This window comes from Pelecanus crispus, chromosome 1, assembly GCF_030463565.1.
Source record: "Pelecanus crispus isolate bPelCri1 chromosome 1, bPelCri1.pri, whole genome shotgun sequence".
Lineage (NCBI taxonomy): Eukaryota > Metazoa > Chordata > Aves > Pelecaniformes > Pelecanidae > Pelecanus > Pelecanus crispus.
This window is the reverse complement of record NC_134643.1, coordinates 71025963-71048203: the sequence shown is the minus strand read 5'-3', so window position 1 is coordinate 71048203 and position 22241 is coordinate 71025963. Positions and strand designations below refer to the sequence as shown.

Below are 22241 nucleotides of genomic sequence, written 5' to 3'. Positions count from 1 at the left end.
CTGGGCAGGCTGGATTGATGGGCCGAGGCCAACTGTATGAGAATCAACAAGGCCAAGTGCTGGGTCTTTCATCTGGGTCACAACAACCCCATGCAATGCTACAGGCTTGGGGAAGAGTGGCTGGAAAGCTGCCCGGCAGAAAAGGATCTGGGGGTGTTGGTAGACAGCTGGCTGAACATGAGCCAGCAGTGTGCCTAGGTGGCCAAGAAGGCCAACAGCATCCTGGCCTGTATCAGGAATAGTGTGGCCAGCAGGAGCAGGGACAGGATTGTCCCCCTGTACTCGGCGCTGGTGAGGCCGCACCTGGAATACTGTGTCCAGTTTTGGGCCCCTCAATACAGGAAAGACATTGAGGTGCTGGAGGGTGTGCAGAGAAGGGCAACAAGGCTGGTGAAGGGTCTGGAGCACAGGCCTTATGAGGAGCGGCTGAGGGAACTGGGGTTGTTTAGCCTGGAGAAGAGGAGGCTGAGGGGAGACCTTATGGCTCTCTACAACTACCTGAAAGGAGGTTGTAGCGAGATGGGTGTTGGTCTCTTCTCCCAAGTAATTAGCAATAGGACGAGAGGAAATGGGCTCAAGCTGTGCCAGAGGAGGTTTAGGTTGGAAATTAGGAAAAATTTCTCTACGGAAAGGGTGGTCAAGCATTGGAACAGGCTGCCCAGAGAGGTGGTGGAGTCCCCATCCCTGGAAGTGTTCAAAAAACGGGTAGATGTGGCACTTTGGGACATGGTTTAGTCTAGTCTACCCTTGACTGGTTTAGAGTGGACTTGGTAGTGTAGGTTAATGGTTGGACTGGATGATGTTAAAGGTCTTTTCCAACCTAAACGATTCTATGATTCTATGATTCTAAACACTCGAGACGAGGTTCTTGTGTTGGTCATTAACCTTAGAAAGTCTTTGCCTCTCTCTCGGACCGTATTTTTCATCGGCAGCCAAGGGAAACGAGGTCTTTGTGTTGGCTGCCCCTAGTTTGTAAGTGGGTGTAGAAGTAGTTGCGAAGGCATACTTCAAAGTACCTGTAACTGGCTCCCTTGTGCTAGTGGAAGAAGGTTTGAAGCCCGGTTCTGCGGGGCCTGCTGGAGCTAAATGCTTTCAGTAACGTCTCCAAGACCAGCATAAATTTTGCCAGAGCAGGAGGAGCTGCAAACACTTCTGAGAAATAAAAGTGATCCTGGCAAGTTGAGGAAATTATGTAAAATAAACGGTAGGTAATTCAGTTAAGGTAAAGGAGGAATAACCATCTGTACAAGTGTATAACCCTGTGTTGCCAGTGCTTTAATAGCTCTGCAGAAAGGGCTCTGGGTGTTGAAGTGGGTCAAAAATGAATCAAGGCTGGTGTTCATGGCAATGGAAGCATAAAAACAATTACACTGTTTGTGTAATTGATGCCTACAGTCATATGTGTTCAACCTGCCATATCGTGGGAGTCAGGAGATCTTAAGCCTAGCCAGAAAGCAAACAAACATTGTTTCATCTCCATGGACATGAAGTGAACCTTTTGCTTTCCTCAGGTCTGGAAGGGCCTCAGCTGAATTCAGTGTCAAGACTTCTGTCCCACACCACAGGAAAGAGGGAGCCACTGGGACACAGTCTGTCAGAGAGCAAGAAAAATGACCAGAGTTTTAGAAAACTTTATGATCCGTTGGAAAAAGACCAGAAGGCTTGGGTTTGTGTAGAAGAGACTGAGCAAAGGCAGGGCAACAGTTAGCAGAGGTAGAAAGTTGCAGTGAAGACACTTTGCGTGTGCACTGCGAGCAGGGTGAGTTGTAAGCACCTTAGGTTGGAACCAGGCTGTATCCCGGGAGGTGCCTTTAAGGGCCGTACAGCACTGGAGCAGCTTCACTCACGAAACCGAGGGGTCTCCTTTGATTTTGGGAACGGGTTAGATAAACCCGGTGTAATTGCTCTGGAGGGCCTCTGGCTCCCTGCTGCCCAAATCTCTCCTCGTTAGTGATTTTGCACGCCTCTCCCATCGCAGGGCTGTTCGTACCCGTGCCCCCGGCGCACTCCCTCACCCGCTACCGCGTCCAGCCCCGGTGCTGTTCCCGACACCCGCTTGTGCAGCCGCTCGCCGTCCCCACCGCCCCTACCCAAACCTGCAACCCTCCGCTCCGAAGCAGCCGGGACATTGCACCCCCGCAGCCGGCAGCACCCTGCCCGGGGACCGCGGGCAGCTCCCGCCCCAGCAGCTCGGGGCGAAAGCAGGCAGCCCCCCACCCCCCGCCCCGCTCCCGCCTCGCCGTGCCCCGGGCCTCGCTGGGAGCTGTAGTCCGGGAACTACGAGCCCCGGCGTGCCCCGCCGCCGGCCCCGGGGCCGGGCCGGGCGGGAGCGGCGCGGCATGGCGCTGCGCGGCTGCCTGGGCGCCGGGCGGGGGCTGCTGCGCGCCGCGGGGCCGCGGGGGCCGCCCGCCCGCGGGGGCTGCGCCGGGGGCCGGGTGAGCGGCGGCGGCGGCGGCGGGGGCGGGGGGACAACAGGCCGGGCTCGCCGCCCGCGTCCTTGCCGAGGGCCGGGAGGGCGCCGCGGGCCGGGGCCGGGTGCGGGGCTGGGGGGAGAGGGGAGGGCTGCCGGCGGCGGGTGACCGTCCCCTCCGCTCGCCTTGCAGCCGCCGGCCTTCGGGTTCCTCTTCGACGTGGACGGGGTGCTGGTGCGGGGCAGCCAGGCGCTGCCCGCCGCCCGCCAGGCCTTCCGGAGGCTGGCGGACGGCGGCGGGCGGCTGCGGGTGCCCGTCGTCTTCCTGACCAACGCCGGCAACTGCCTGAGGTCGGCCAAGGCCCGAGAGCTCTCCCAGGCGCTGGGGATGGAGGTAACGGCGGCAGGACCGCGGCCCCGGCGGCTTCCTCACGGCCCGGCGCCGTCCCCCGTTCAGGGGTCCCGGCTGTGGAGGGGGGCACCGGGAGGAGGAGGGAGCCCAAGGCTGGGGGTGGCCGCGCCGCCGGGTGACCGCTCCCGCCTCGGCCTGAGGGGACGGAGGGCGGCAGGGGCAGCACGGGGAGGGGGTGCCGGCCGGCCGCAGGGAGAAGGGGGGACATCTTCCCCGCGGGTCCCCCGGCAGCTTCTCCTCCCTCTCGCAGGTGTCTCCGGAGCAGGTGATCCTGTCCCACAGCCCGCTGCGGCTCTTCAGCCAGTTCCACCAGAAGTGCATGCTGGTGGCCGGGCAGGGGCCCGTGGAGGAGAACGCCCAGAAGTATCCTTTGCTGCCTGTGCCTCCTGGTGCTCTGCGCATCCCGATACCGCTTCCCAGCTGAACGCTGCTGCTTCTCCTGCCCTGCCCATACCCCTGGCACTCGCTCAGTCGGCTTGTGGGAGCGTGAGGAAACAGAAAGGCCACTGGTCTCATCCTCGGGGGGCCCTCCCTCACGGAGAGGCTCAAATGCAGACACTTACTGTTGAGCTCCATCTTGGTCACCTCCTGGATGTCCTTGGTCTGCGTTTGGCTTCTCATGCTGATTACCTCTGCCGTGAGCTGCGTTGCTGTTCCTGCTGGTCAGGTGTCACCATGAGGACTCCATCAGCTTTGGGCCTGTCTCACTTTTGAGACAAAATTGTGCTCCTTCCCGTTCTTTCTGATGCAAAGCGCATTAGAGACCACTCCCAGCTCTTCCACGGCTAAGGTTTTCCCCAGGAATCTGACAGCAATTGAAGGAACTCAAATATCATTAGAACCAGAGCGTCCCAGTACAGGGGCATGGTCTAAATGACAATCCCACATGCATGTTGCCTGGCTGAAGCGAGGGCACAGCAGGTCTGACATATCCCGTGTCTGCAAGGGGGTAAGAACGGCCTGCAGGGTTTGTGACGCCTCAGCCGGTGCACACACACAGTCACACCTTGTACTTAACATTTGATTTCATTTGGTACAAAACTTTGGCCTGTCTCTCCTTCCCCAGGGCCAGTAGGGTGAGCTAAGGGCAAAAGTGTTTGCAACAAAACGCAACTCGTCCTTCACTTGCATTGTTTTATCAGGACAGACCATTTTCTTTTCAGTAGCTAAGCTGACCAGAGCTTCACTGATTCTGCTGCTAGCCAAGAAGCCTGACCAGCCCCCTGCACTGCATCAGTATGAGAACCCTGACCTGAAAGGTCTCCCAAAGCACATCCATTCTGTCTTGGAGTGACTTCTGCTCTTTGCCTAATTCCAGGGATTGCTGATCACAAACTAAATCATCCCAGTCTGGGGTTTTTTTTCTAACCTTTAGGGCCGCCTTTAGGTTGAACCGCAGCATAGAGTTTAACTGAAAGCCATGAGGTTATTACCAGGTTAAATAACTGCTCTGCTACTAGGACTTGTAATCCTTAATCCTGTAGATGCTTTTGCAAGTAACTTAAAAAACCCGTCACTTAAAAAAAACAGTCTTCACAACTTTCCTTGATGGTCTGAAATAGCCTGGGGTTCAGGCATGTGGTCACCATAGAGGCACTGAGGAAGGCATATCCCCTGTTAGACATGGTGGATCACAGCCGGAGGCCAAAGGAGTTGGTAATTTCCCGATGCATCAGTAGAATGGGTGGTCTGGTGTGGTGGTCCTTACAGCGTATAGGGTGGGGTGGGGAAGCTGCAGAGGCACAGAGCAGCTGGCTGCTAGTGACTTTCTTTAGCAAGAGCCTGGGACTGGTACTGAGCAGCCAGCATCTCTCTGCTTTTCCCAGCCTTGGCTCCTGCTGGGAGGGCAGTGACTTTCCCCTTTCTCATGCCATGCCTGTCTTTCGTTGCTATTCCTTGCAGTGAGTGGTAAGATGGTTTGGTTGACATCTCTAGTTCTGAGGCAGGAATGCAAGATCTGTGAAATCCAATCTGGGATGGGGGTGTGGAGGAAATCTTTCTTCGGGATTCCAGGTGGCCTTGTCCTGCCTCTTTATGGGACTGCCTTGGCAGGTTCAAAGGAAGCATTTTTAGTTTTGTTTTGGAGACGGCATAAGGTTTTGCATTACTAACCCACCCTTCGTTTTTTCCTGGCAGCCTCCTCCAACCACTGGCTTCCCCACTATAGAAGGTAAGCTATAGCCTTTGTTTACATATGAGCAGCAAGCAGAAATAACAGTGAGGCAAGCCAGCTGGGATGGGAGCTAATGATGTGCTGTCAGCTCATCGGTATCCACAGGCACCTCAGTCAGAGGATACAGTCAGGAGGCAGCCTCGCTGCCCTCGTGCAGCGTGAAGCGCAAGCTGATAAGAGCAAAGCCAGCTTTTCTCTGTATCATGCTCCAACATCTGGAAGCAGTGGTGCACGTGGTACAGTGATATGCAGACCAGAGCCCTGGCACAAGCCATGTTCTGGTTGTAGCTGTATAAGCCATGGCATGCCAGCAGAGGGGTGCTTTCGCTAGTGGGTGGCTTTTGGTAGTGTGTCCTGTACTTGGACGCTGTGAGTTTCCAAGCATCTCTTGAAATCTTCCAGGGGTGATTCTGTTTGGTGAGCCAGTGAGGTGGGAGACAAGCCTGCAACTTATTATTGACGTACTCTTGAGCAACGGGAACCCTGGGGCAGAGCTGCGAGATATACCATACCCCCATCTGCCTGTCCTTGCCTGCAACATGGATCTCCTGTGGATGGCTGAAGCCAAGATGCCCAGGTGAAAAGCATGTGTGGTATTTGTTTTAGCCTATTTCATACATCTCTCCGGCAGACGATCTTTTCTTACATACTACTTTTTTTAGCGTTAGAGTCTGCCTGAATGGCTTCATTAGCAGTAGAGACATCAAAACTGCATGAGAAACAAAGGCTAAAACTTTCAAGAAGCAAAAGCCAGACCACTGCCTGTGGAGGCGTGTGTGGGTAGATACTGTGTCCCAACTAGGCGGTACGCTGGCTACAGCAGATGGTCCTCCTCACTGAGGAGTGTTTGCTACTTAAGTGGTGTGACCGGAGATACTGATGACCTCCTTTCTGGAGCAGGTTTGGCCATGGCACTTTCCTTCTCTGCTTGGAGAACATCTACAAGAAAGTGACAGGCCGGGACCTGAAGTACGAGGCCTTGATTGGCAAACCCAGCACAGTCACCTACCGCTATGCCGAATACTTGATAAAAGAGCAGGCAAAGAAACAGGGCTGGAAGTCTCCCATCCGACGCCTCTATGCAGTTGGGTAAGAGACTGTTTTTCCTGCTGGTTTCCTTAGGGAGTTGCGTACTGACTTCTCTTAAGTGTTTTTTTTTTAATGGAGATATCTAAAATGACTACTGAAATCCCCATGGCGTCTCTGGAGCCTCACGTCCTAGAACAGAGGCTTGATAGCTTTTTTGCACCCTACGCTTTTAATAATTTGAAGGGCACTGTCAGCCTAGCAAAGCAGTTATGGTAGGAAGCAGAGTACATGTCGCATGACTGGACTAATGAAAAAGTTAAGAGTCCCAGATGTAGTACCATTAAGCCAGTTAGGCCAAACACTTTGGGATCGTAGGGAATGCGTTACTGTAATGGCTGAAACTGCTATGGGTGCTTTGGACGCATCTTTTCCCCTTTGAAAGATGTTTGTGAAGCATGTGGCCTTCACCACAGCTGAACAGGACACACCAGTAAGTGGACTCACTGGTCCAGTCTGGGTGGTTCTCTTGATGTTATAAATATGTTGTGCCCCTTCCTCCCTCAGTGCTGCCTTAATCCTGGTCTGCCAGAGCCAGAAATTGATGCATGGGCTAGTTTCTCATTTCTGTTTCACACTGTGACCTTATCCAGGGATAACCCTATGTCTGATATCTATGGGGCAAACCTCTACCACAACCACCTCAAGTCAGCTCACCAGAACCAGGTCCAGGCTGGCGTGAAGAGGAGCCTGCAGGCAGCCAGTCCCCAAACTGAGGATCACCTTGAGCTGAGGAGGGACTGCAACAGTTCAGTGGAGAGCTGCGAGTCGATTCTGGTCTGCACTGGGGTCTACCGCCACAACGCAGATGTTCCCAGTAACACGGAGGAGTGCACAATGGAGGCAGTATTCCATGGCCATCGGGACTTCTGCTTTGATCCCAGCCTGGTGGAGGCATCTTACATAGTGCAGGATGTGAATGATGCTGTGCAGCTTGCTTTCAAGAGGGAGAACTGGAGCTAGGGTTAAGACAGGTGTGCCTAAAGATCTACCATCAGGGATTTTATGTACTGGAAAGGAAAGAGGGGAAGAACAGGGAGAGACCTGGGGTGATCTTCTAAGCTAGCCAACATGAAAGAAAACTCCCTGTCTCAGCACTAAAAGCCTCTTGCTTTTACTGATAATCATCTGCAATCCTGACAGCTGCCAGCAGGGTTTCAACTGTGAACGTACATTGCTGCCGTCAATAATTGAGCCATAATGGAAACAGGGTATAAGGAGAAGGCTTGTCCCAGCAATCCTAGTTTTGTTCAGCCATCGGAGTTCTTTCTTTTCCACCCTTTGTGTGTGAAGATCAGGCAAGCCCACCCTCCTCCTTGCGATGTGTTTGAGGATGAAAGTCTTCCCTGTGCAAGGAGCCACCATCAGCCAATGTACCATCCGTACAATGTACTGGTCGTCCAGTCTGTGATGCGAGTGCACCAGAAGCTGTGCTGTGGTGACACGCTGCCAAGGGAAGGCTTTAAGTCTTAACATTCTCCTTACAAAGAATAAGTGCCTATGGACTTTAACAAATTCTGTTTGCTTGGGGATTTGCCACTGAATCACTGTCAGTCTGAAACAAAGTCCCATTTTGCAGTCCTCCAGCAGCTATGGAGAGGCAGGGCCCCTCAAAGGAAGCTGCAGTAGCCAGAGCAACTTGCTGCAGGGCCGAGGGGAAAGTTATATTATTCCCTCCCCTCCCTATTTAGCATTCTGTGAACACTTCTGCCTTTTCACATCCCGCTAGGGAGCCAACAGCCTGTTCTCAATAGCAGAGGAAACCACCACAGAGTCTGAATTTCCAGAGGCGTCTTTGGCTAGAACTCAGTGTTGCAGCAAGAGGCTGTTTTGGCACGCATCCTGACTCCAAATGTTGCAAGGGACATCCACTTGCTCCAGCTGGCACAGCTTCCAAAGAGCGGCCCCTCTTTGGAACAAGGGCCAACCAGAAAGAGTCACAGCCCACCTTTGCTTCTTCCTTGCATGCAAGGATTGAAAGAGGAGATCATCAGCCAGGATGGCACCTGAGCCCCGGATCCCCAATCCTCATCTTTAAAGAGTACAAATGTATCTGTCCTTCACTTCCTTTTTTCTTCTCTTCCCTCGTGGGGTTTGCAACTCAGGGATACCCCATATGGTCTGATCCCTCTTCCCTCCTCTTCCTTTTGCAGGCAGGTAGAGTCCCCCTAACATGAATTAGCAGCTGGGACTTGCCTGCCCAGGAACATTACCATATCCCTAATGACATGCACCTTCCCTTGCCTCTGTTTTCCTAGCTTGGGCTATCCAGAGAAAGATCAAGCCCTGTGTCTCCTGAGATAGTCCAAACAAGTTAAGCAAGCATTGATCGAGAAACTCCATGTGAAAGACTGGCTCAGCAAGGAGTGTCTTAATTCCAGAGGAGCATTGTGATTTTAGAAGCATAAATCAGCCTGCGTATGTGACTGAAAGCATTTGGAGCCAGCACAACTGAGTCGGTGTTCCTAGTTATGCTCAGCTCACACCACACTGAGAGATCAGAAATAGGTCTGCTCTGCCTCCTCTTTCTTCCTTCCTGCTTTACCAGGCAGCTCCATACACAGGGTACAAACAAGATGTTCTGCGCAGAAGTTTGGGTTGTTCATAACTAAAATCTCAGCATCCATGTGCACTGACATTCTGCTTCAGGAGCTCTCCATCCTTTCAATACTAATGTATCTTCCTAGGAAGGTCACACTGCAGAGCAGGCTCTTTTCTTATGTTATGCCAGGTGTTGTGTTTGAAGGGGACTGGGTGCTCTCTCAGTGACCCAGGCAAAGAGGTCCTTCTCTGTGGCTTCTTTCTCTATTTTCTGAATAGGAGCAGAAAAATACCTCTTTGAGTGAATTTCCCTCCTGTGAAATCCATAGTGGGAAGCAGTCTCTTCCTCTCAGCACTAGCTGAGGTTCTTCTCCTTTGTCTTAGCAGGACATGAATCGGTTGGCTGCTTCTAAAAGCAGCTGTAATGTGAGGAACACAATCTTAGATTTGAATCCTTTGCCTTTCACTGGAGAGAAAAAGAAATTACCATTTCATCTACCTACACAAGACAAAGACTTGTCTCCAGTTCCCAGAAGGATAAGTACAAGGAAGGACTTTGCATATAACATAGGGACAGTCTTTTAGCTTTCAGAGCATCTCCACAGTCACAATTGTGCTGTAGACGCAGTGTGCGAGGCCTGAAACTGGAGGCTCAAAACCCATTTATTCATAAACTAGCTCCAGTGTCCCTCAGCCTCACTTTTTAGAGGTGAAATCCAGTGAAGAAAGAGGAATGCCCCCTTTCCTTGCAATATTTGCTGACTTGGGTGATAACTTTCATAGGATTAATTGGGAACTGTCTTCTAGGCCATGATTACATAGACCTCAGAGAGCTGGTTGCTGGCAATAACGCCTTCAATTTGGTAGGTACTTATCTGCAGATAAGGTCTGTCCATCTGTGTGCAGTAACATTTGGCAGAGCTCTTTCTTGTTAATTGTGAAGATTGCGGTGCCAGTTACTCAAAGACAAGGTGCTGCTGAACCAGTGTTCTCTGAGGGGTGTAGCACGGCTGAATCAGCTATCCTAAATGGAGCCAGGTGCACTGGCTGCTGCTCCAATGATGGTGCTAGCTTTGTGGAAGGAACGTGCAGAAGAATTTTGAGAAATCACAAGCAGTTTGTAGTCTCATATCAGCATGCATGGCACATCTCAGCCAGAAGTGAGGTAGGCAGCAAGAGGAAGGAGGTAGCACCTTCTTCAAGAAAGGAAGAGGTCTGCATTTGCACAGAGAATGAGCCAGGCATCTCCGTCTTTGCAATAGCAGTGGAGGTGAGCTGACTGATGTGAATCTGCTTCAGATGCCAAGCCTGCTCTTAGGTCTAGATTTTTTTTTTAACAATGTTAGTGGTGTTGAACCAGTGCTCTGGGAGCCTTAAAAATGCATAGGAGGAACCTCAGTGATAAGGAATTCAAGAAATGCTTTGCTTGCAAGTTGAAATTGAACAGAGGGGAGAAGAAATCTAGAAGAAATTTGTACCCTTTCCCCAATTCTTACCAAGTAAGGTTGCATGAAAGGCTCTGCTTGTTGGTCTGTGCGCTAATTAGTCAGATGGGCTGCCCTTGATCTGAGCAACACTGAGACCTTTCCCCTCTTCCCCTGCTCAGCTTCTTGAAACAGTGCACTTTGTCCAAGTCACTGCCCAGGAACTGCATGGGCACAGTGGATGGAGTAGGAAACCTGGGTTCTCCCACTGCTGTTGGATACTGGACTGTGGAAGATTTCTACAGAGGAAAGTGCTTGCCAGGTCTCCTCTGCTGCAAGCATATTGTGCTAGAGTGCTGTGCAGGCTTCTAGCTTATCTGCAGTTCATTTATGGACATCTGTTATTGCTAGAATTCAGTGAAATCCTTTTTCCTTGGAATTGCAGCTTCTGGGAATTAGCTTTGAGTGTGGCTGGAACAAAACCTTTCCTTTGTCTCATGTATTGTGCAGAAGTGGCATTTCTGAAGCTGTATTTCTCTAATTTGGAGCAAGCATACTTCTGTGCAGATTATGGGACCAAGCAGGAGAGGGACTTCACTTGCTGACCTAGTACCTTAATATTTATACGGTACACTGCCCTGTGCAACAAACATGGTGAAGACCCGATCCTATCAACTCCCTCTTCCACAGATGGATGGGTTTTAGTCAAGCCTAAAGCGTGAGAGCATGCAGCGAGGTGAGGCAACTGAGAGTAGCGGGGAGGAACCAGACGAAGGATAGACCTTGGTTTGGATCTGAAGCAGAGAGCTTTTATGTCATGGAATAACATGGAGGCCAGAGAGGTCAATTCCTTTATTCCACAAGACACATGCAACTATTAGCCTGGTATTCAGGGAGTCATATAACACTACTGTCCCCTTTCTTCCAATCTTAATCCTGGTGTGTCTTTTTCCTCTCCGATAAATGGGTAATGTTTCAGATTATGTAATGTATATTGTAACAGAGTGATTACATGTCACACAGAGAAATCACAAATTGTGATGGTTTTAGATTTCATATTAATTTTGACTCAGCTGCTTCTTTGATCTAGCACATATGAGAAATAATAAAAGATGTTTTCTTTGAAAGAAATTTCAAGGTGGTGTGTGTACATTTCATGAGTATTGTCCTGATCTCTTTCATGTCTTTGCCCTAGGAGATTATCAGGACAAGTTCTGTCTTTTGTTCTGTTCATCAAGCCATTCTCAGATTTTCTTGAGAGAACCACCCTGAAAGATACCCCTCCAGTGACTCTTTTGATTGGGCTAAATTGCAATTCCCTGTAAGCTTTACGTCTGCCGTAGTCCGGTGAGATGAGTGCAACTTTGACCCTTCCCACTCTGAAGGGGACTGAAAAAGGACACATCACAAGCTGTGGTGTCCTGACTGACTGTTCACAGTCAAGACCAATTTCGGGGGACTAGTTTGGGATGCCACCTGTATATGAGATGCTTTCAGTGTAGGCGTTTAGTTGTGACCTGACCTAAGCAGTTGTTTGTAATGATTACTTCTACTGGGTGGGGAAGCCGCAAGCTAGATACCACCAACTTAATCTGCTATTGCAGATGAAGAACAAGCTTAAGGGCATATGGAAAGCCATTAGAAGCTTACTCAGCACTGTGTTAAACCCTTTGTGTTCATAAAAGAAATCCAACTTGTTTAACAAGAGCCATGCTCTGGTACCACCTGAGAAAGGTGGGTGAAGTTAGGGAGACACATACTAACTGGCAAGCTTTCAGATTAGAGCCAAAAGCTTCCACTGATTTCAGCAGGTGGAAAATTAAAGATCCCAGCAGGTGAAAACCATCAGCTTTAATGATCTAGGAACAGCCAATTCACTTGTATTGTTCTTAGAAGATATTCTACCAGAAGGTTTTCCATCTACAAAGTTCACAGCACACAGGAGGCGCATTAGACAGCAAAACAAGCACAACTAAAAGTCCTGAGAACTTCTTGATGTTGAAAGGAACAGTTGATAAAGCAGTAAAAGCAGTTTTGGAGGGACAGGACAAGGATTCTCCTTCTCAGCAGAGAAAGGAATTGAGTTGTATTCTACATCCTGAAGAAATTACCTACAGCCCCGACTTCTAATATATAATAACAAAAAGCATTAACCAGCCCCTCCTTTTACCCAGTACTCAGGTAGTTGGAGCACTTGCCCAAGATAGGGTGGATCAAGGTTTAGTTTTAGAAAGAGATCAAAACCTGAACCTCTCGCATGCTTGTAATCAATATAGTACTGTCAAAGCAAAAAGGCAGCCTAGGGCAAAGGAGTCGCTTGTAGGAGACAGCCTTAGCTGGAAGCTAGAGTCCCATAGAAATCCTTAACCAACATAAGGAGTAGGGTTAAACGTTGGCATCATGAAAGACTGAGGAAGGAACAACTTGAACAAGAGGGACTGAGAGCCCTGTTCAGGCTGGAGTTTGCTCCCAGGCAGATGTGGTGAGAAATGCCTACTGGAGTAAGCCCGGAGAAGTGCTTAGTCCATGGATTCTGGTGGGCCTTGAACACAAGCTAAGCAGTTACCCGCTCACCCTGGTACAGAGGCTGGCCCTTCAGGGGCATGCCCAAACCCTTCCTTTACTGAATCTACCTAACCTCAATTGTAAAAGCACAAGTCTTTATGGATTTTTACGGCCACACGGGCAATTTGATGAAAATTGTGCACTTAAAGACCTTTATGGATCCAGTCTGCAACAGTTTAAAACCCCACACCAGCAAGGCAGCTACATGTCCTCTAGGAACCAAACTGTTCCATCAAGAAATCAGTTTTCTCTAATTCCCTGTAATAAACCTGCTTTTCCCTTTCAGTCAGTTCAGCTACTAAGATCTTTCACTTTCTCCTCAAGGTCAGTTCCATTACACAGTGTGCTAAGGCTGAGTAAGTACAAAATACTAAGAGCAACCCCCAAATCCTCTTCACTCTCCAAACCCCAACCCTGCTACAACCGTGAAAAAAATATCTTTGCATTTTATGCTGGCATTGAAAAGTCTTTGAGCTGAAATGTAATTACAAGCAATAGACTGTTACACTTTTATAGCCTTTTGAAGAGTATCTGTATTCCCCAAACTGTAATACTGGCTCAGCAGTTTAGTTACAAAGACTCTGTGTTCAGAGGCAGACAAACCGAGGTGTCTTTGAATTTTGGTGCTGGCCAGGTGAAACTTCTACACTTGTCTGTAACTTCAACCCTGACCGTTTGAATGGATTAGGTAAGTGCAGTACAAAGCGTGTGTCAGAGAATCCCAGAACCTTCCTTTCCCACACAAAAGGCATTTTAAGTATGGTTAGAGCAGATTATGCTCAAGCTCACTGAGATCAGGTTTGCCTCCTTCCCTCCCACTGCTGCCAGTTTCTAACAGCTTACTGCGGGGTATAATTAGGGATTTAGTTTCTGGTCTTTCTTTCAGGCATATATTTGCCTCTTTTTTTTCTTTTTTTTTTCCCTTCCCTCAAGAAATTGAGTCATTGTTTTGTTTTTCTTGAGTTCTGCCCTCAAGAAAGTTTTATCTTTCTCCCAGCAGGGGTATTTTTGAGGGCACACTGCTTGTTTCCACTAGTAGTGTAAACTAGAAATGGTAGCATTTTAGACATTCAGTATGACTATTTCACAAAACTCTGTTGTCTGCTGCTTGCCTTTAAATATAGGTATACACACACATATCTATGCGTACACATAAATACATAAAGAAGCCAGAAACATAGCTTTGGAGCTGCTGAAGAGTAGAAGCTATTTATAGTTTAACCTTTTAATGTTTTAACAGTAATGGGTAAGCACTAACACTGCCAAGGACTGCACATTGCATTAAATAACTGGATCACACGGGAAGCATCAGCTTGTCATATCTCATCCTACAGTGTGCTACAAAAAGCTCTTCAGTGCTTTCTCAAGTAGAAGACATTTCTCCCCTCACTCCCATTTTAAGGTACAGGCACAATTTCTGCTTCCTTCCCCACAAATAAGCCCTTTTCCTATTCTCACCTGTTTGTTTGGGTTGTGTATGCCCTGCTGGAGCCCATGCTCAGCCCAAGGAAGCCCTTGAGCTCCCACCCTCCTTCCCAGTGCTCCCCCATCCCTGCTCATAGCTCTCCTTGCCCTATAGCCACAGGTTCCTGTTCCCATCTGCCTACCTTGGACACAGGGACCTTCCCAGCCCCAGCAGGGATCTTTTGGTCTCTGGAGAACCTTTTGCATAAGGCTCCTCTTGCCCTGCTCATGCAGCCTCAGCCCAGCAGGACCGTGCCCCCCAGGGTACAAGAGGTGCAAGCCCCTTCACGAAGCATGTGCTAGCCCAGGCAGGCCCCCTCAGCACCCAGCTCCTACCCAGGGGCCTGTCTTCCCCCGTTCCCCTGGGCTGAGCTCACCACATCACCTGGCTGCGTGTCAGAGCCCATTTCCCCAGGTGGGCAGGCCAGCTGCGGGAGACAGCCCATCCCTCCCGAAGCCCAGGGACCCCCCTCCAATTGCACTTACCCCAGCAGGTGGGGCAGACACCAGTTTGGCAAGAAACACACCCAGACGTTTGTGAAACGAGCCTCTGGACTAAAAGCAGAGGAGACGCGAGTGCCTATGGGCAGACTGCCAGGGTGCCTAAGCGAGCATGTCCAGCCTGCGGTGCCCAGGGAGGCGTATTGCCCAGGAAACCTGGAGCACGAGAGCCAACGAGGCAAAGCCGTCACCGTCTGCTGCCCAGGCAGGGCAGGAGCAGCTCTCTCTGCGTGAGGGCTGTTGCCATGAGCAGCCCAGATGGATGCTTGGTTTTCACTCCACGTCCTCTCGTAGAAGTGGAAAACTTTTCTTGCAGTGGAATACGTGAATGTGGTAGGAGCAGGACCAATTTGGCCAATCCTCGGGGCTGACCACACATTAATCATGCCAGTGACACAAGCGTTGGCTTACCCTGAGAAGGGTCAGGTGAACATACCCACCTTAGATAAAGGCCAGGATCCAGTACGTAAAAATGCGGTTTTACCCTCTACCCTTGATGACACATACTTACACTGCCATCGAGCCCAGCCTTTCTGTGGAAACCATGTTAGGATGCACAGCCAGTGTTGTTCACAAACCTCGCTGCCACCTTGAGCCATCCTGGACCGGGCAACTCCTGACACCAGTCCAAGAGAAGTAGCACTGGGCCCTGCTCGAACCTGAACGAGCAATGCGGACAGCAAACACCCTCCTTGGCCATGGCCGCGAGCCTCACGCTCCCTATATAACAGAGACCATCCATCAGAGCCCTAAGCAAGGTGTTTGTGGGGTTGTGCAAAAAATTGTAGTCAAAGCAATTGTTTGGCTATGGGTTTTTTCTTTGGCAGGCAAGCCTGTCAAAGAGAGAAAGCCTTGCCAGCGAAGCACGCAGCACTCGGTGGCAGAACCCAGGCACAGCGCTTTCATCTCTGACAAAGTCCACACACCTTGAGAGGCTGGAGAGCAAAGCAAACACGATGGGAGCGTATCTCTCAAGGAAAGGAGAGGCAGCTCGCTGCTTGCTGTCTTCTTGCATCTTGAATCACCTCAGACTAAGCTGCTTGGCTGAGAGTGGTGCTGCATTGCTTCTGTCACGCAAAAGCTTGCTGTTTTCCCACGCCGGGTGGCTGTGGGCTGGCACCACACCCCAGCAATGCAGAGGGAAGCGCGTCCCCTGCATCACTGCAGAGGCAGCGACGTGGCAGGGCCTCCGAGGCATTGACGTGGGTTGTGGATCGTGGGGAGCAGCCCCCGGGGAAGGGCAGCCCCATGGCTCCGTGTGGCAGAGGGGGTGCCGGAGCTGTGACCCCTGGGCCAAGCACCTCAGCAGAGGCCCAGGAGCTGCCTGGACTAAATGCAGGCAGCACCATACAGGGCTGTTGGGAGCCTGCCATGAGAGGTCCTCAGCCTCAGGCTGCCATGCAGTCACCTGCTGGAAAATAAATGGTGACAGCCCTCTTTGGACTCACCTGATCTTAAGCTTGTGAATGCCAGCGACGCTTGTCACAGTCACAAGGCTAGCGGTGCTGCCTGCTGCATCCTGGTCCCTCTGTGAGCACCTGCATAGGTGACCTGCCTGCTTTGCCCTGGGGTGAAGCCTCGTGTCCTCCATCCTGGCACCAGGCTAGGCTACACCAGCCCATCCACCGCCCTCCAGGCTGGACTGTTCTTTTGAACACACGTTTCTTCTGATATGCCGTAATTACTGACCTTCTTAAAATGAAGTATTTTTATTTGCTAATTCAAATGTGGAATTAGGGAGAAAGGGCCCTTAGACAGCAAGAAAGCGCATGCGTGTTCAGTCTCACCTGATGCTACGTACCATGACAAAGTGAGTTAGAGGCAGGCAATGAACGCAAGTAGCGCTGACGCGAGGTTGAATCTTGGCAAGTGCGTCCTAGCACTGAAAACACAATGTGAGCGTAGCAGAAATTAGGTGTGTCCCGCCCCTCCTAGCTGTGACCCAGCCATGCAGGTAACAGCAGCAGAGCTGCAGCAGCATGGACTTTAAAGCAGGATAGAAACCAGCATGGGAGACCATGGGAATGCCTGCGGGTTGCTATCCCAGTTTAGAGGTTGTACCACTTCAGTACGGTGCTGCCCAAGTAACTACATTAAAGCCTGCAAAGCCTCCAGTTATCTCCCCCCCACCCCCCCGCATTTTGACCATACTTTTACAAAACTAACTTACCCGTGCCCCCTCACTCCAGTCTCCACTGACAGTAAGGCTTTTGCTGTGATTCTTCTTCCCCTGCTTTTCCTCTTGATTATTGCTGTGCACCTAACGAAATCTTCGTGGCAACCCACCTCAAGTTCTCCCCTTCCCTTTCTCAATTATTTCTTTGTTTCAGGTTTAAGCAAGAATTCTCCCAGTACCCCAGATCAATTTCTCCTTGTTGTCAAGAGCAGCCAGTGACATTTACTGGAGCAGGGCTCCTCAGGGAGCCCACACCAACATGTATTAGGCGGCTGTCGCTGCTGTCCTGGATGTCCTTTCCCAGTACTAAGCATCTGGGTTTCGCTCAACCTCATGTGTGGATTAGCAACACCCTCCAAAGTCAAGCTATTTTGGACCTCTAGCACGAAGGGTAGTTAACACAGACATTTGTGGGTACAGCTCATTCAGTATGCTTCACATCATTGACAGGCAGCAGCTGGCTCATCGTCGGTGGGTGCGGGTGGGAATGACGGACCGGTGATGCCGAGCACCAAGCCACTTTGAAGCATGATGTGCCAAGTCATTAGTGCTGGTGCTGTGACAGGTCCCGCCAGCCACGCTCAGTTCGACGCCATTATTAGCGGGTCAATAAAGGCCCTGACCAGTGTTTTCAGTAGAAGTAGCAACAGTAGGACTATTCACTTCAATTTAAAGCCACTGTCCCATCACGGCAAGCTGGGCAGAGCCCTCAGTATGTGGCTCGGCTCAGCTCAGGAAATCGGCGGGGTAAAAGCCACTGACTTTGATGTACAGTTACTCACAACAGCCAAATGTCCAGGATGGGCAGCCAAATGTCCAGCGCCACAGATGCGGAGCCACAAGCGAGCGCTTCGCCGTAGGCTCTGTGCAAGGCCGCTGGCCCTCGTCTCGGTCAGCCTAGAGAGCCTGGGGGAGACTGGAGTACTTTGATTTTCTGGAGCGGGTGCCGGGGGGCTGTGGCACGTCCACGGGTGACTCGCCCCGGCCCGGCTGCCTCCATTCACGGGGGTCTGGGGGGGCAGGAGGCAGCCGGGCCACGGTCCCCGAGATCCGCCTCTATGGCAGCCGCGGGGAGGGGGGCGCCTTCCTCCCCCTCCCCTTCTGGCCCCCCTCCTCCCCGCCCCCGGCCGCACAGCCGCTCTCCGCTCCCCCGCCGCCAGCCCACCCACCGCCGCCAGCGGAGCGGAGCGGAGCCGCCCGCCCCGGCTCCGGCAGCTGCTGCGGCTGCGGCTCGGCGCCGCCCCCGGCCTCCCCCGCCGCGCCCCGCCGGCTCCCGCCGCTCGGGCTCTCCGCACCGCTGCCGCTGCCGGTGCGGCGGCGCGGGGCGCGGGGGGCGGGCCGGGGGCGGGCCGGGGGCCGCGGCGCGGCCGTCGGGCCCGGCGCGCCGGCTCGGGGGCCGGGGAGGACCATGCACCGCGCTGCCTCCAACCAGCGCTCGGTCTCCTCCTCCTCGGGCTCCTTCCAGCCGCCGCCGCCGCCGCCGCCGCCGCTGCCGCACGCCGCCGACCGGCAGCCCCTCTTCCCGGGGGGCTCCAGCAGCGGCGGCAGCCGGCGGGGCTCGGGGTCGAGCTCGGGCTCGGCGCGGGCCCGCCGCCCCCGCAGCCCCCGCAGCAGCACCGAGGAGGAGGAGGAGGAGGAGGAAGAGGAGGAAGAGGAGGAGGACAGCATCAGCATCAGCAAGCCCCTGGTGCCGCCGCCCGCCGCCCCGCTGCCCGCCGCCGCCTCGCCGCTCCCCAGCAGCAGCAGCAGCAGCAGCGGCGGCAGCAGCAGCGGCGGCGGCGGCGGCGGGAGCCCGGGCCGCGGCATGACGGCGGCGGAGCTGTACGGGGCGGCGGCGGCGGGCGGCGGGGCGGCGGGCGGCGGGGCGGTGGCGGGGGCGCTGCTGGGGCCCGGCGGGGCGGCGGGCGGGCGGCGCTGGGGCTTCCAGGCGCTGTCCCTGGTGCTGCTGCTGGGGCAGGGCGCGCTGCTGGACCTCTACCTGATCGCCGTCACCGACCTGTACTGGTGCAGCTGGATCGCCACCGACCTGGTGCTGGCGGCCGGCTGGGGCATCTTCTTCTGCCGCAACAGCCGGGCGCGCCGGCGGGAGCGGCCCCCGCCGCCCCCCGGGCCGCCGCCGCCGCACCCGCTGCTGCTGCACGGCCCCCCCGGCGGCCGCGGGGCCGGGGGCCGCGGGGTCGGGGCCCCCGCCCGCGGCGGCGACTTCGCCTACGCGCACCTCGCCTGGCTCATCTACTCCATCGCCTTCACGCCCAAGGCGGCGCTGATCCTGGGCACCTCCATCCTGGAGCTGATCGAGCTGCGCCTGCCGCTGGGCACCACCGGCTTCCGCATCACCCTGGCGCTCTCCGCCCCGCTGCTGTACTGCCTGCTGCGGGCCATCGGCACCGAGGGCGCCGGGCAGCTGCTCCTGCCGCCGCAGCCGCCGCCGCAGCACCGCGCCGCCGCCGCCTTCCTCGCCACCTGCCTCGACCTGCTCGACAGCTTCTCCTTGCTGGAGCTGGTGCTGCAGCCCGGGCGGCCGGTGCCGCTGCCCGCCCCGCTGCGCTACCTCCTCATCGCCGTCTACTTCCTCTGCCTGGCCTCGCCGGTGCTCTGGCTCTACGAGCTCAGCGCCGCCCGCCCCCCCGGCGCCGCCCGCCTCGCCCTCCACCTCCTGCTGCCCGCCGGGCTGCTGGACGCCCCGCTCCTGGCGCTCCGCTGCCTCCTGCTCCTGCGCTACCAGCAGCCGCTCTCCCTCTTCATGCTGAAGAACCTCTTCTTCCTCGCCTGCCGCGGCCTGGAGGCGCTGGAGACCTGCTGCCTCCTCCGCCCCGCCGCCGCCCCGCCGCCCGCCAAGTACGGCCCCGCGGCCCCCGGTGCCGCCGCCGCCGCCCCGCTGGCCCACGGGCTCTCCGACGCCGACGTGGGCCCCCACGGCTACGTGAACGCCTTGGCGGTCACCGCCCAGGGCTGAGCCCCCGACCCCCCGCCGCCGGCCGCCGCCCCCGGAGGGGGTCCCGCCGCCTCCGGCTCCGCTCCCCGCAGAGCCTCTCTGCGTTTCTGCTCAGGTTCCCGCCGCCGTGGCCGAGCAGGGGAAGGGGACGCGGGCTCCCCCGTCGGACTCCCCCTCTCCTCCTCCCTTTCCCGCCGACAAACGCATCAGCGGCAGCTCCGCGCAAACCCGACTACCTGCAGGAGCCTCCGGCTGCCGCTTGTCCCCCGAAAACGCACCTGCCCTTCACGGCGAGTCTTCTTCTAGTGCTTCTGCCCCTCCGCGCTGTTGGGAGGGTCCCACTCGTCCCCTCCCGCTCCCCGCCGGGACATCGTCTTGCTTTGTGACCGTAAAGGGTCAGTTTTTCCTTTCCCCCCTAAACAGGGACCCGTGGATTTTGTCCCCTCCTTTAAGAACTCCTGCTGACCGCGACGAGGAGATGTGAGAGGGGTCTGACCAGCAGAGACGTGCCTTCGGGGTGCGGGCAGGACACAAGGAAGCACGCTTTGGTTTCGCTAGGTCTTGCAAAGCTGCCACCTCTGTTTTTCCGCAGCAGAGCTGCAGCGGGTCTTCGCGTGCCGGCTGGGGAAGCTCTGGGAGCACGCCGGCCGGCTGGTCATTTCAAGCCTAGGAGCCACTGTCTCCAGGCTGAAAACGTCTACCTCTGTGCTTCAACCTTTTGCATCTTATGTTGACTTCACACGCGAAAGAAACACGTGAATCCGGCACGGACATAATCCAGGGGCTTGGACCCCATTTGACTACCACTGAGACATTTATTTCTGGTGAGAACAGGGTTTACAGCAGCCTACTGCTTGCTTCAGACAGCAGCACCCACACGCTGGGGCTCTCATTTCTCTGTGAATATGCATGTTTATGGCATCGGTGTTGGTTTTCTTTCACGCAGCACGTAGGGACTCCCTTTACATAGGCCGGGAAGGCTGGAAAGATTTCCTCTGGCCCCCTCCATGCCTGTTTGAGAGCGCGGAGATGGGGCTAAGCCTGCAAACCGCTCCCTCTCAAACAGCAGAGCAGAGGATGGCGGCGCCGCTCGGGGTGGGCCCTGCGCTCGGTGAACCCCGCTTTTCAGCACAGAGCTCCCGAGCTTTGGCGAAAGCCCCCGCACCAGCGTCCTGTCCTCCATGTGCATGTAGTTAAGGATGGGTGGGGAAAAATGGTAATTGTTAGTAACCGCTCATAGAAACACAGTTATCTTTGGTTTTAAGCTCCATGAAAGTTCGGTGGGGGTTAAGGCCTGCTCTTCTGCCTGGCTACAGCTGCTCCTGAAACCAGCCAAATGGCAGCAGGAGCACAGAGGCCACGTTTGGAGGAAGGACTTTGCCCCTCCCAGGCTTATATTTTGTTATCTGGGCAAGGCCGTGTTCATTGGGAAAATGCCAGCTTCCTGTCCCGAGCTTTTTTTCAAGCTGTCCTGACGGGAAGGGGAAATAAAGCACAACCCACTGCTACCCAGAGCCAACAGCAGGCCCGCAGGCGCAGCCCAGACTTCTCCTGCACACACATCCATTCTCCCCTTCAGGGCTCAGGCTTCTGAGGGAGCCAGCCTCTGTCCCACCTCCCTTTTCACAGAGTGGGATCGACCGCCTGCTCCAGAGGACTGCTACAACAAAATGTTTACAGTCTGGCAACTTCCAGCTCCCACAGGCAGAAGTTGGGGTGCCGTGGGGCTCTTCGCCCCCAGCTCACCAGTGGCTGATGAGTTTCGAGGGGCTGGAAAAGCCCCGAGAAAAGATGGGGGGGTAGCGCTGTTCTGTTCAGAGCTGCAGCTAAGATGGGTGACTTGTTGCTCTGCCCGTGCCAAATGGAGAGCCGGCAAAGGCTAGGCTTAACTTTCCACCAGTGCTTTATTTTTAATCTGAGCCCTTACGTGGGCAATTGTGTGAATTTTGGCCAGTGGCCTTTCTCTTCAGTAACTTCTTTTTGTCTGGACAATCTTGGTGCTGTGAGTGACTGTGATTGTAAAACTTGGTACTGTGAACTTTTCCTGTGTGATGTGAGATGTGTCGAGGGGATGCTAAGTTCCTGGCCGAAGGAAGTATAGTTACAGGTATATTATGCTTGCACAAATATTTGTTTCCTTGCACCTTCCTTTTTCAGCATTAATCAGATAGCAAAGGCTCAGAAAGAACTACAGTATTATTCAAGAGCTAATGAGACCTGCACCTAGGAATACTCCATGCTTCAGTCAAACAGCTGAAGGAAAAAAAAAAAAAAAAACAACAAAAAACAAAACAACTTGGCCAAAACCAAGGTGAAGGAAAAAAAAAAAAGATCTATTCACCCCCAACTATGTTTTGCTGCTCCTATGGCCAAGTTCACAACAGCACCAGCATGCGCAGAACATCCCTAATACTCTGAAGGGTAAGCATAGTTGAGACACTAGAGGAATCACAGCAGAATTATTAACAAGTCTTACTTCAGTACCCCTTCATAGCACATCACAAAGTTGCTGTTTCAACAGCGAGTGCCTTTTTCCATTTAAGACATTATTGAG

At 53.7% G+C, this 22241-nt stretch overlaps 2 protein-coding genes across 2 annotated transcripts; both read left to right on the top strand.

Annotated features, from left to right (window-relative positions):
* The first annotated feature begins 2339 nt into the window (after positions 1 to 2339).
* HDHD5 (haloacid dehalogenase like hydrolase domain containing 5) lies at positions 2340 to 11160 on the top strand. Its single transcript, XM_075722618.1, has 8 exons — positions 2340 to 2435; positions 2604 to 2804; positions 3073 to 3185; positions 4385 to 4478; positions 4959 to 4992; positions 5398 to 5572; positions 5896 to 6084; positions 6675 to 11160. Exons 1-8 carry the CDS (start codon positions 2340 to 2342, stop codon positions 7042 to 7044), a joined length of 1272 nt encoding a protein of 423 aa, XP_075578733.1. The 3' UTR covers positions 7045 to 11160.
* A 7396-nt stretch (positions 11161 to 18556) lies between these two features.
* On the top strand, positions 18557 to 19708 carry TMEM121B (transmembrane protein 121B). Its single transcript, XM_075706659.1, has one exon. The coding sequence runs from the start codon at positions 18557 to 18559 to the stop codon at positions 19706 to 19708; it is 1152 nt and encodes a 383-aa protein (XP_075562774.1).
* The last annotated feature ends 2533 nt before the right edge of the window (positions 19709 to 22241 follow it).